The sequence below is a fragment of the Coregonus lavaretus genome, assembly GCF_964263955.1.
Source record: "Coregonus lavaretus genome assembly, contig: HAP1_SCAFFOLD_3596, whole genome shotgun sequence".
In the NCBI taxonomy this organism is placed as follows: domain Eukaryota; kingdom Metazoa; phylum Chordata; class Actinopteri; order Salmoniformes; family Salmonidae; genus Coregonus; species Coregonus lavaretus.
In genome coordinates, this window is record NW_028164570.1 from 45,001 (window position 1) to 58,681 (window position 13,681).

The 13,681-nt window shown below is 48.2% G+C and overlaps 1 protein-coding gene across 1 annotated transcript in view; it reads left to right on the plus strand.

Annotated features, from left to right (window-relative positions):
• The window catches only part of haspin (histone H3 associated protein kinase), a gene marked incomplete at its 3' end in the record, with an annotated part of 25,575 nt that extends 12,237 nt beyond the window's left edge, over positions 1-13,338 (plus strand). Inside the window, exons 10-15 of the mRNA XM_084191923.1 lie at positions 2,158-2,220; positions 2,831-2,922; positions 9,805-9,884; positions 11,529-11,617; positions 12,756-12,898; positions 13,228-13,338. Coding sequence (XP_084048049.1) covers positions 2,158-2,220; positions 2,831-2,922; positions 9,805-9,884; positions 11,529-11,617; positions 12,756-12,898; positions 13,228-13,338 — 578 coding nt within the window. The remainder of the gene's footprint in view (positions 1-2,157; positions 2,221-2,830; positions 2,923-9,804; positions 9,885-11,528; positions 11,618-12,755; positions 12,899-13,227) is intronic.
• Between the last annotated feature and the right edge of the window lie 343 nt (positions 13,339-13,681).

Sequence of the window (13,681 nt, forward strand, 5' to 3'; positions counted from 1 at the left end):
AACCGACTGACTATATGTGATCAAGTGAAAGACTGAGGCCTGCACCGGACCCTAACCTGCTAATAACCCGTCTGCAACCGACTGACTATATGTGATCAAGTGAAAGACTGAGGCCTGCACCGGACCCTAACCTGCTAATAACCCGTCTGCAACCGACTGACTATATGTGATCAAGTGAAAGACTGAGGCCTGCACCGGACCCTAACCTGCTAATAACCCGTCTGCAACCGACTGACTATATGTGATCAAGTGAAAGACTGAGGCCTGCACCGGACCCTAACCTGCTAATAACCCGTCTGCAACCGACTGACTATATGTGATCAAGTGAAAGACTGAGGCCTGCACCGGACCCTAACCTGCTAATAACCCGTCTGCAACCGACTGACTATATGTGATCAAGTGAAAGACTGAGGCCTGCACCGGACCCTAACCTGCTAATAACCCGTCTGCAACCGACTGACTATATGTGATCAAGTGAAAGACTGAGGCCTGCACCGGACCCTAACCTGCTAATAACCCGTCTGCAACCGACGGACTATATGTGATCAAGTGAAAGACTGAGGCCTGCACCGGACCCTAACCTGCTAATAACCCGTCTGCAACCGACTGACTATATGTGATCAAGTGAAAGACTGAGGCCTGCACCGGACCCTAACCTGCTAATATAGAGAATGCGCTGTGCAGTCAGACAGCAGAATGAGGATTTGACAGGGGGGTGCAGTTTTATTTTGGGGGGGTAATTTAGATGTTTCTGCTTGTAATTTCCAACATTTTGGTAGGCTATTTGTTAGTCAACTTGTCTATAATTTAGGGCGGTCCCCCGACCAAAAAAAAAAAAAAAAAAACCTTGGTAGACCGAAAGTCGTCTGTTCTTTCGACCAATCGATTGGTCTAAAATGTTAAACGTGTATTTTTCCATATATAGACACACCCTATGTGTTTTAATAAAAACAACTATACGCATTGAGCTTGTCTGATGCCTAAAGCTAACGGGTTGATGAAATAAAACAAATGCCTCAAGAGGGCGCCAGAGATCTAGATAACCAGAAGAAGAAAAATCCTTAACCTGACCCAGCTGTTCTTCTCCCGCTCCTGCTGGCTTTCTCAGATTCCACATGGAGCCTCCGACCACATTTTTGGATCAAGCAAAAATTGGCTTTTAGTCTAGGCCTCTGCAATGGATTAGTTCACTGAGATGGGCGTAAATATATATATATATATATATACAGTACCAGTCAAACGTTTGGACATTGATGCCAATTGGACATTATGCACAGGTTTGACCGGTTGTAAGGAAACGGAAAGCTGTGAAAACGACCCAACGTTGTTTCTGATAAGATTTCAGTTCGGTTTGGATGCATATTTTAATGTGGTTGAAATACTTTTTTTATGATGCTGATAAAGATGGACGCGTCTTACTGCTGCTTTCCCTCAAGATGCTGAAAGAAATCATATTTCTCTCCACTCCTGTTCCCGAGTCAAAATTCACAATTGGTGAATCATTTTACTGCAGGAGTTCGTATTATATTAGGCTATGTGAGAGGTTACGGACCTATAGTCAGTGTCCAGATGTCAGTTTCCATTTAACCCATCTGAACAGTAGGCGACAGTTCCCTTGACGTGCCACAGGCCTATTTGAAGTCCCCGTCTTGTGACTGTCTAATTTGTATAGAGCCTCACAATCATCACACATAACATAGCAGACACTGCTATCATCCTCTTTTAACACTTTTACCAAATCTTTCCCAAACATTACTTTATTTTCAACTCTCCATTTCACAGATTTTCTCTTATTGAATTAAACTCCCGACATTGTCCTCTTTCTGCCCAAGTTCCCAAAAAGCATTTGGCGATCGGCGTGTATTTTACGTACAGTTGGACCCTAAAGCTCAGCCTGATGCACTAATGCCAGATAAAAAATGATGCAAGAAAAACCTAAATGTAGCCCTTAGATATAAATTGCACAAGAATTATACATTTATGTATTTTTTAATGCATTGTTTTCTCTCTTATTAATGGCGCCCGCGGATATAACTGTGGGGACTAAAGGTTATGAGTCAACCCGTGCATCACTAGTGTGTGTATTCCAGTGTGGTTGTGTACTAATGCTGTCTGTCTGTCTGTCTGTCTGTCTGTCTGTCTGTCTGTCTGTCTCAGGGAGCTGAGCAGTCTAAAGGAGAAGCAACACAACCAGACCACTGGCTTCATCGGACTGAAGGAGTAAACACACTGGCTCCTCTCTCTCTCTCTCTCTCTCTCTCTCTCTCTCTCTCTCTCTCTCTCTCTCTCTCTCTCTTTGTCTCTCTGTCTCTGTCTCTTCTCTGTCTCTCTCTCTCTCTCTCTCTCTCTCTCTCCCCCTCCCTCCCTCTCTCTCTCCTGTCTCTCTCTGTCTCCCCTCTCTCTCCTGTCTGTCTCCCTCTCTCTCTCTCTCTGTCTCTCTCGCTCGCTCTCTCGCTCGCTCTCTCTGTCTCTCTCTCTGTCTGTCTCTCTTCTCTCGCTCTCTCGCTTTCTCTGTCTCTCTGTCTGTCTGTCTCCTCTCTCTCTCTCTCTCTCTCTCTCTCTCTCTCTCTCTCTCTCTCCTCTCTGTCTCTCTGTCTCCTCTCTCTGTCTCTCTCTCTCTCTCTCTCTCTCTCTCTCGCTCTCTCTCTCTCTCCTCTCTGTCTCTCTGTCTCCTCTCTCTGTCTCTCTCTCTCTGTCTCTGTCTCTCTCTGCCTCTCTCTCTTCTCTTCTCTGTCTCTGTCTCTTGTCTCTCTCTGTCTCTCTCTCAGATAATCTGTGTAGAATTGATAGGTGAATAGGTAGTAGTACTAATGGTAGTGTGTGTGTCCAGTCTCCACTGTGTCCAGGGCTGCTACCCTCCAGGCCTGCTAAAAGCCTGGGACTCCTTCAACACACAGAGAGGATCAGAGAATGACAGACCAGGTGAGAGAGAGACACCTGTACACCTGTCTACCTGTACACCTGTCTACCTGTACACCTGTCTACCTGTACACCTGTCTGTTTCACCTGTCTACCTGTACACCTGTCTACCTGTCTACCTGTACACCTGTCTGTTTCACCTGTCTACCTGTACACCTGTCTACCTGTACACCTGTCTACCTGTACACCTGTCTACCTGTACACCTGTCTACCTGTACACCTGTCTGTCTGTTTCACCTGTCTACCTGTACACCTGTCTACCTGTACACCTGTCTACCTGTACACCTGTCTGTTTCACCTGTCTACCTGTACACCTGTCTACCTGTACACCTGTCTACCTGTACACCTGTCTGTTTCACCTGTCTACCTGTCTACCTGTACACCTGTCTACCTGTACACCTGTCTACCTGTACACCTGTCTGTTTCACCTGTCTACCTGTACACCTGTCTACCTGTACACCTGTCTACCTGTACACCTGTCTGTTTCACCTGTCTACCTGTACACCTGTCTACCTGTACACCTGTCTACCTGTCTACCTGTACACCTGTCTGTTTCACCTGTCTACCTGTACACCTGTCTACCTGTACACCTGTCTACCTGTACACCTGTCTGTTTCACCTGTCTACCTGTACACCTGTCTACCTGTACACCTGTCTACCTGTACACCTGTCTGTTTCACCTGTCTACCTGTACACCTGTCTACCTGTACACCTGTCTACCTGTACACCTGTCTGTTTCACCTGTCTACCTGTACACCTGTCTGTTTCACCTGTCTACCTGTACACCTGTCTACCTGTACACCTGTCTACCTGTACACCGGTCTGTCTACCTGTCTACCTGTACACCTGTCTGTCTACCTGTCTACCTGTACACCTGTCTGTCTACCTGTCTACCTGTACACCTGTCTGTCTACCTGTCTACCTGTACACCTGTCTGTCTCACCTGTCTTCCTGTACACCTGTCTGTCTCACCTGTCTACCTGTACACCTGTCTGTTTCACCTGTCTACCTGTACACCTGTCTACCTGTACACCTGTCTGTTTCACCTGTCTACCTGTACACCTGTCTGTTTCACCTGTCTACCTGTCTACCTGTACACCTGTACACCTGTCTACCTGTCTACCTGTACACCTGTCTTCCTGTACACCTGTCTACCTGTACACCTGTCTACCTGTACACCTGTCTTCCTGTACACCTGTCTTCCTGTACACCTGTCTACCTGTACACCTGTCTGTTTCACCTGTCTACCTGTCTACCTGTACACCTGTCTTCCTGTACACCTGTCTACCTGTACACCTGTCTACCTGTCTACCTGTACACCTGTCTACCTGTACACCTGTCTTCCTGTACACCTGTCTTCCTGTACACCTGTCTACCTGTCTTCCTGTACACCTGTCTTCCTGTACACCTGTCTACCTGTACACCTGTCTACCTGTACACCTGTCTACCTGTCTACCTGTCTTCCTGTACACCTGTCTACCTGTACACCTGTCTACCTGTCTACCTGTACACCTGTCTACCTGTACACCTGTCTTCCTGTACACCTGTCTTCCTGTACACCTGTCTACCTGTACACCTGTCTTCCTGTACACCTGTCTACCTGTACACCTGTCTACCTGTCTACCTGTACACCTGTCTACCTGTACACCTGTCTGTTTCACCTGTCTACCTGTCTACCTGTACACCTGTACACCTGTCTACCTGTACACCTGTCTTCCTGTACACCTGTCTTCCTGTACACCTGTCTACCTGTCTACCTGTACACCTGTCTTCCTGTACACCTGTCTTCCTGTACACCTGTCTACCTGTACACCTGTCTACCTGTCTACCTGTCTTCCTGTACACCTGTCTACCTGTCTGTCTCACCTGCCTGTCTACCTCTAACCCAGGGGTGTCATCCGGCCCGTGGGTAGTTTGAGTAAAAGTAGATTATTCTTTTTTTTTTGTAGATTATTTTCTCAATATACTTTAATGACTAAAACCAAATCAAAACTGTGTAGAAATGATAATGGACACAGGTTCTTGGCTCGCTAATAATCACCTAAATGAAAGCTAGACAGTCGGGGACCATCAGATTCCCAAAGCGATGGATGGAGGACTATCTTTAGCAAGTTTTGACTGTGAGGAAATATAGCCCATTTTCAGTGCGGTCCTCCGGACCTCGGTGAAGACCGAATGGCATTATGGGATATTGTGTGTAGATGGGTGAGATTTTTTTAAAATCCATTTTGAATTCCTGCTGTAACAACAAAATATGGAGTCAAGGGGTCTGAATACTTTCTTAAGAAACAAAGATCCCAATCACAAATAGTGTTTCACCATTTTATTTAGTACGGAGACAAATAGCGAAGGTGTCTCAGGCAGTAGTTGAAGTATCTAAATATAGTGTAACCTACCAATCAATGTATATCAAGAGCCATGGAGGGGCACAATCTTTACAATGTTGCAGGCCAGAAATTAGAGATTTACCATCTATGCCAGGGTTCTTCAATTCCGGTCCTGGAGGGCCGAAACACCTCTGTTTTTCATCCTCTCCTTCTAATCAGGGGCTAATTCAGACCCGGGACACCAGGTGAGTGCAATTAACTACCGGGTAGAAATAAAAAAAACAGAAGTGTTTCGGCCCTCCAGGACCGGAATTGAAGAACCCTGATCTACGCCAAAAGGCCTCTGATGGAGACTGTAGAACTGTCATCAACGCTTCAGTATCCCCCTTCTCTCTAGGAGCATTCAGAAAGGATTCAGAAAGGATTCAGACCCTTTTACTTTTTCCATATTTTGTTAATTACAGCCTTATTCTAAAATTGATTAAATTGTTTTTTCCCCTCATCAATCTACACACAATACCCCATAATGACAATGACACACAAAAAAAAACAGGTTTTTGAATTGTTTTGCAAATGTATGAAAAACAACTGAAATATAATATTTACATAAGTATTCAGACCCTTTACTCAGTACTTTGTTGAAGCACCTTTGGCAGCGATTACAGCATTGAGTCTTCTTGGGTATGACGCTACAAGCTTGGCACACTTCTATTTGGGGAGTTTCTCCCATTCTTCTCTGCAGATCCTCTCAAACTCTGTCAGGTTGGATGGGGAGCGTCGTTGCACAGCTATTTTCAGATCTCTCCAGAGATGTTCGATCGGGTTCAAGTCCAGGCTCTGGCTGGGCCACTCAAGAACATTCAGAGACTTGTCCCAAAGCCACTCCTGCGTTGTCTTGGCTGTGTGCTTAGGGTCTTTGTCCTGTTGGAAGTTGAACCTTCGCCCCAGTCTGAGGTCCTGAGCGCTCTGGAACAGGTTTTCATCAAGGATCTCTCTGTATTTTGCTCCGTTCATCTTTGCCTCGATCCTGACTAGTCTCCCTGCCGCTGATAAACATCCCCACAGCATGATGCTGCCACCACCATGCTTCACCGTAGGGATGGTGCCAGGTTTCCTCCCGACGTGACGCTTGGTATTCAGGCCAAAGAGTTCAATCTTGGTCTCATCAGACCAGAGAATCTTGTTTCTCATGGTCTGAGAGTCCTTTAGGTGCCTTTTGGCAAACTCCAAGCGGGCTGTCATGTGTCTTTTACTGAGGAGTGGCTTCCGTCTGGCCACTCTATCATAAAGGCCTGATTGGTGGAGTGCTGCAGAGATGGTTGTCCTTCTGGGAGGTTCTCCCATCTCCACAGAAACTCTGGAGCTCTGTCAGTGTGACCATCGGGTTCTTGGTCACCTCCCTGACCAAGGCCCTTCTCCCCCGATTGCTCAGTTTGGCCGGGCGGCCAGCTCTAGGAAGAGTCTTGGTGGTTCCAAACCTCTTCCATTTAAGAATGATGGAGGCCACTGTGTTCTTGGGGACCTTCAATGCTGCAGAATTGTTTTTGTACCCTTCCCCAGATCAGTGCCTCGACACAATCCTGTCTCGGAGCTCTACGGACAATTCCTTCAACCTCATGGCTTGGTTTTTGCTCTGACATGCACTGTCAACTGTGGGACCTTATATAGACAGGTGTGTGCCTTTACAAATCATGTCCAATCAATTGAATTTACCCCAGGTGGACTCCAATCAAGTTGTAGAAACATCTCAAGGATGATCAATACAAACAGGATGCACCTGAGCTAAATTGAGTCTCATTGCAAAGGGTCTGAATACTTATGTAAATAAGGTATTGCTGTTTATTTTAAGTACATTTGCAAAAATGTCTAAACCTGTTTTTGCTTTGTCTTTATGGGGTATTGTGTGTAGATTGCTGAGTGGGGAAAAAAATAATTTAATCCATTTTAGAATAAGGCTGTAACGTAACAAAATGTTGACAAAGTCAGGGGCTGAATACTTTCCGAATGCACCTCATTAAAATGCAAATCAATTTATAACATTTTTGACATGCGTTTTTCTGGATTTTTTTGTTGTTATTCTGTCTCTCTGTTCAAATAAACCTACCATTAAAATGATAGACTGATCATGTCTTTGTCAGTGGGCAAACGTACAAAATCAGCAGGGGATCAAATACTTTATTCCCTCACTGTACCTGGGGAAAAATGAGTTTAACCTGCTCTGACCTGTCTGTCTGTCTCTAACCTGTCTGTCTCTAACCTGTCTGTCTTGTCTCTAACCTGTCTGTCTGTCTCTAACCTGTCTGTCTGTCTCTAACCTGTCTGTCTGTCTCTAACCTGTCTGTCTCTAACCTGTCTGTCTCTAACCTGTCTGTCTCTAACCTGTCTGTCTCTAACCTGTCTTGTCTCTAACCTGTCTGTCTGTCTGACTCTAACCTGTCTGTCTCTAACCTGTCTTGTCTCTAACCTGTCTGTCTGTCTGACTCTAACCTGTCTGTCTCTAACCTGTCTGTCTGTCTCTAACCTGTCTGTCTGTCTCTAACCTGTCTGTCTGTCTCTAACCTGTCTGTCTGTCTCTAACCTGTCTGTCTCTAACCTGTCTGTCTGTCTCTAACCTGTCTGTCTGTCTCTAACCTGTCTGTCTGTCTCTAACCTGTCTGTCTCTAACCTGTCTGCCTGACTCTAACCTGTCTGTCTCTAACCTGTCTGCCTGACTCTAACCTGTCTGTCTCTAACCTGTCTGCCTGACTCTAACCTGTCTGTCTCTAACCTGTCTGTCTCTAACCTGTCTGTCTCTAACCTGTCTGTCTCTAACCTGTCTGTCTGTCTCTAACCTGTCTGTCTGTCTCTAACCTGTCTGTCTGTCTCTAACCTGTCTGCCTGACTCTAACCTGTCTGTCTCTAACCTGTCTGTCTCTAACCTGTCTGTCTGTCTCTAACCTGTCTGTCTGTCTCTAACCTGTCTGTCTGTCTCTAACCTGTCTGTCTGTCTGTCTCTAACCTGTCTGTCTGTCTGACTCTAACCTGTCTGCCTGTCTCTAACCTGTCTGTCTGTCTCTAACCTGTCTGACTCTAACCTGTCTGTCTGTCTCTAACCTGTCTGTCTCTAACCTGTCTGTCTGTCTCTAACCTGTCTGTCTCTAACCTGTCTGTCTGTCTGTCTCTAACCTGTCTGTCTCTAACCTGTCTGTCTTGTCTCTAACCTGTCTTGTCTCTAACCTGTCTGTCTCTAACCTGTCTGTCTGTCTCTAACCTGTCTGTCTGTCTCTAACCTGTCTGTCTGTCTGTCTCTAACCTGTCTGTCTGTCTGACTCTAACCTGTCTGTCTGTCTCTAACCTGTCTGCCTGTCTCTAACCTGTCTGTCTGTCTCTAACCTGTCTGACTCTAACCTGTCTGTCTGTCTCTAACCTGTCTGTCTCTAACCTGTCTGTCTGTCTGACTCTAACCTGTCTGTCTGTCTCTAACCTGTCTGACTCTAACCTGTCTGTCTGTCTCTAACCTGTCTGTCTGTCTCTAACCTGTCTGACTCTAACCTGTCTGTCTGTCTCTAACCTGTCTGTCTCTAACCTGTCTGTCTGTCTGACTCTAACCTGTCTGTCTGTCTCTAACCTGTCTGACTCTAACCTGTCTGTCTGTCTCTAACCTGTCTGCCTGTCTCTAACCTGTCTGTCTCTAACCTGTCTGTCTGTCTCTAACCTGTCTGTCTGTCTGTCTCTAACCTGTCTGTCTGTCTGACTCTAACCTGTCTGTCTGTCTCTAACCTGTCTGACTCTAACCTGTCTGTCTTGTCTCTAACCTGTCTGTCTGACTCTAACCTGTCTGTCTGTCTCTAACCTGTCTGTCTCTAACCTGTCTGTCTGTCTGACTCTAACCTGTCTGCCTGTCTCTAACCTGTCTGACTCTAACCTGTCTGTCTGTCTAACCTGTCTGTCTCTAACCTGTCTGTCTGTCTCTAACCTGTCTGTCTCTAACCTGTCTGTCTGACTCTAACCTGTCTGTCTCTAACCTGTCTGTCTGTCTGTCTCTAACCTGTCTGTCTGACTCTAACCTGTCTGTCTGTCTGTCTCTAACCTGTCTGTCTCTAACCTGTCTGTCTGTCTGTCTCTAACATGTCTGTCTGTCTGTCTCTAACCTGTCTGTCTCTAACCTGTCTGTCTGTCTCTAACCTGTCTGTCTCTAACCTGTCTGTCTGTCTCTAACCTGTCTGTCTCTAACCTGTCTGTCTGACTCTAACCTGTCTGTCTCTAACCTGTCTGTCTGTCTGTCTCTAACCTGTCTGTCTGACTCTAACCTGTCTGTCTGTCTGTCTCTAACCTGTCTGTCTCTAACCTGTCTGTCTGTCTGACTCTAACCTGTCTGTCTGTCTCTAACCTGTCTGTCTCTAACCTGTCTGTCTGTCTCTAACCTGTCTGTCTCTAACCTGTCTGTCTGACTCTAACCTGTCTGTCTCTAACCTGTCTGTCTGTCTGTCTCTAACCTGTCTGTCTGTCTCTAACCTGTCTGTCTGTCTGTCTCTAACCTGTCTGTCTGACTCTAACCTGTCTGTCTCTCTGTGGTCAGATTTCTTCAGTGAGGAGCAGCTGTTTCTGATCCTGGAGTTTGAGTTTGGAGGCAGTGACCTGGAGAACAGTAACGGACAGGTGAGCGGGGGAGGGAGGAGTTTTTTAAGTTTTGAGACCAGTGACCTGGAGAACAGGAAGACAGGTGAGCAGGGGAGGGAGGAGTTTGAGTTTGGAGACATTGACCTGGAGAACAGGAAGACAGGTGAGGAGGGGAGGGAGGAGTTTGGAGAACAGGAAGACAGGTGAGGAGGGGAGGGAGGAGTTTGGAGACAGTGACCTGGAGAACAGGAAGACAGGTGAGGAGGGGAGGGAGGAGTTTGGAGAACAGGAAGACAGGTGAGGAGGGGAGGGAGGAGTTTGGAGACCAGTGACCTGGAGAACAGGAAGACAGGTGAGCAGGGGAGGGAGGAGTTTGGAGAACAGGAAGACAGGTGAGGAGGGGAGGGAGGAGTTTGGAGAACAGGAAGACAGGTGAGGAGGGGAGGGAGGAGTTTGGAGAACAGGAAGACAGGTGAGGAGGGGAGGGAGGAGTTTGGAGACAGTGACCTGGAGAACAGGAAGACAGGTGAGGAGGGGAGGGAGGAGTTTGGAGAACAGGAAGACAGGTGAGGAGGGGAGGGAGGAGTTTGGAGACAGTGACCTGGAGAACAGGAAGACAGGTGAGGAGGGGAGGGAGGAGTTTGGAGAACAGGAAGACAGGTGAGGAGGGGAGGGAGGAGTTTGGAGAACAGGAAGACAGGTGAGCAGGGGAGGGAGGAGTTTGGAGAACAGGAAGACAGGTGAGGAGGGGAGGGAGGAGTTTGGAGAACAGGAAGACAGGTGAGGAGGGGAGGGAGGAGTTTGGGGACCAGTGACCTGGAGAACAGGAAGACAGGTGAGCAGGGGAGGGAGGAGTTTGGAGAACAGGAAGACAGGTGAGCAGGGGAGGGAGGAGTTAGGAGACCAGTGACCTGGAGAACAGGAAGACAGGTGAGGAGGGGAGGGAGGAGTTTGGAGACAGTGACTTGGAGAACAGGAAGACAGGTGAGGAGGGGAGGGAGGAGTTTGGAGAACAGGAAGACAGGTGAGCAGGGGAGGGAGGAGTTAGGAGACCAGTGACCTGGAGAACAGGAAGACAGGTGAGGAGGGGAGGGAGGAGTTTGGAGACAGTGACTTGGAGAACAGGAAGACAGGTGAGGAGGGGAGGGAGGAGTTTGGAGAACAGGAAGACAGGTGAGGAGGGGAGGGAGGAGTTTGGAGAACAGGAAGACAGGTGAGCAGGGGAGGGAGGAGTTTGGAGAACAGGAAGACAGGTGAGCAGGGGAGGGGAGGGGGGTTGGTTCTCTCTAACTCTACACTGTATGTGATTGTGAATTAGAGTTTGGAGCAGTCTTGAGTGATATATATATATATATATATATAAACGAACTTAAACTCTCCTCCTCTCTCTCTCATCCTCTCTCCTCTCTCTCTCCTCCTCTCCCCCCTCCTGTCCTCTCCCCCTTCCCCTCTCCCCCTCCCCCTCTCTCCTCCTCTCCTCCCCCTCTCCCCCCTCCTGTCCTCTCCCCTCCTCCTCTCCCCCTCTCCCCCTGTCCTCTCCCCTCCTCCTCTCTCTCTCCTCCCCCTCCACTCTCCCCCTGTCCTCTCCCCCCTCCTGTCCTCTCTCCTCCTCTCCTCCTCCTCTCCCCCCTCCTCCTCCTCTCCCCCTCCACTCCTCTCCCCCCCTCCCCCTCTCCTCTCCAGCTGGCGTCGTTGATGGTAGCTAAGAGTGTCCTCCACCAGGTGACGGCTGCTCTGGCTGTGGCTGAACAGGAGCTCTGCTTCGAACACAGGTCTGTCTGTCTGGTAACACAGGTACACACCTAACTCTGGCTGTGGCTGAACAGGAGCTCTGCTTCGAACACAGGTCTGTCTGTCTGGTAACACAGGTACACACCTAACTCTGGCTGTGGCTGAACAGGAGCTCTGCTTCGAACACAGGTCTGTCTGTCTGGTAACACAGGTACACACCTAACTCTGGCTGTGGCTGAACAGGAGCTCTGCTTCGAACACAGGTCTGTCTGTCTGGTAACACAGGTACACACCTAACTCTGGCTGTGGCTGAACAGGAGCTCTGCTTCGAACACAGGTCTGTCTGTCTGGTAACACAGGTACACACCTAACTCTGGCTGTGGCTGAACAGGAGCTCTGCTTCGAACACAGGTCTGTCTGTCTGGTAACACAGGTACACACCTAACTCTGGCTGTGGCTGAACAGGAGCTCTGCTTCGAACACAGGTCTGTCTGTCTGTCTGTCCGTCTGTCTGTCTGTCTGACCGTCTGTCTGTCTCTGTCTGTCTGTCTGACCGTCTGTCTCATCTGTCTGTCTGTCCTGTCTGTCTGTCCTGTCTGACCTGTCTGTCTGTCTGTCTGTCTGGTAACACAGGTACACACCTAACTCTGTCTGTCTGTCTGTCTGTCTGGTAACACAGGTACACACCACACCTAACACTGTCTGTCTGTCTGTCTGTCTGTCTGGTAACAGGTACACACCTAACTCTGTCTGTCTGTCTGTCTGTCTGGTAACACAGGTACACACCACACCTAACACTGTCTGTCTGTCTGTCTGTCTGTCTGGTAACACAGGTACACAACACACCTAACACTGTCTGTCTGTCTGTCTCTTTGTGTGTGTTAGTGACCTGGTCTCCTGGGGACCTCCACTGTGTTGGTCCGGTCCACTAAGGAGTGGGTGGGGTGTGTTAGTGACCTGGTCTCCTGGGGGCCACCACTGTGTTGGTCCGGTCCACTAAGGAGTGGGTGGGGTGTGTTAGTGACCTGGTCTCCTGGGGACCTCCACTGTGTTGGTCCGGTCCACTAAGGAGTGGGTGGGGTGTGTTAGTGACCTGGTCTCCTGGGGACCTCCACTGTGTTGGTCCGGTCCACTAAGGAGTGGGTGGGGTGTGTTAGTGACCTGGTCTCCTTTCCTCAGGGACCTCCACTGGGGCAACGTATTGGTCCGGTCCACTAAGGAGAAGGAGGGGAGTTTCCTCCTCAATGGAACAAACCATTCCTTAGAGACCAGGGGGGTGACCGTACGCATCATCGACTACTCCCTCTCCAGGCTCGAGATCGGTCAGTCCACCTCCTCTCTCTCTGTCTCTGTCTCTCTCTCTCTCTCTCTGTCTCTCTCTCTCTCTCTCTCTCTCTCTCTCTCTCTCTGTCTCTCTGTCTCTCTGTCTCTCTGTCTCTCTCTCTCTCTCTCTCTCTGTCTCTCTCTCTCTCTCTGTCTCTCTGTCTCTCTGTCTCTCTCTCTCTCTGTCTCTCTCTCTCTCTCTCTCTCTCTCTCTCTCTCTCTCTCTCTGTCTCTGTCTCTCTCTCTCTCTCTCTCTACCTACCTCTCTTTTCATTTTTTATGTAACAAATGCAGTCTCTTTTTAGTTGTAACTTCTCTGTGTGTGTAGATGGTCTTACAGTGTCCTGTGATATCTCAGAGGATGAGGAGTTGTTCCAGGGACAGGGAGACTACCAGTTTGACATCTACAGACTCATGAGACAGGAAAACAGGTACATTGGTGTGTGTGTGTGTGTAGTTATCATGGTGTGTGTGTGCAGTTATCATGGTGTGTGTGTGTAGTTATCATGGTGTGTGTGTGTAGTTATCATGGTGTGTGTGTGTGTAGTTATCATGGTGTGTGTGGTTATCATGTTGTGTGTGTGTGGTTATCGTGTGTGTGTGTAGTTATCATGGTGTGTGTGTGTAGTTATCATGGTGTGTGTGTGTGTAGTTATCATGGTGTGTGTGTAGTTATCATGGTGTGTGTGTGGTTATCATGGTGTGTGTGTGGTTATCATGGTGTGTGTGTAGTTATCATGGTGTGTGTGTGTGTGGTTATCATGGTGTGTGTGTGGTTATAA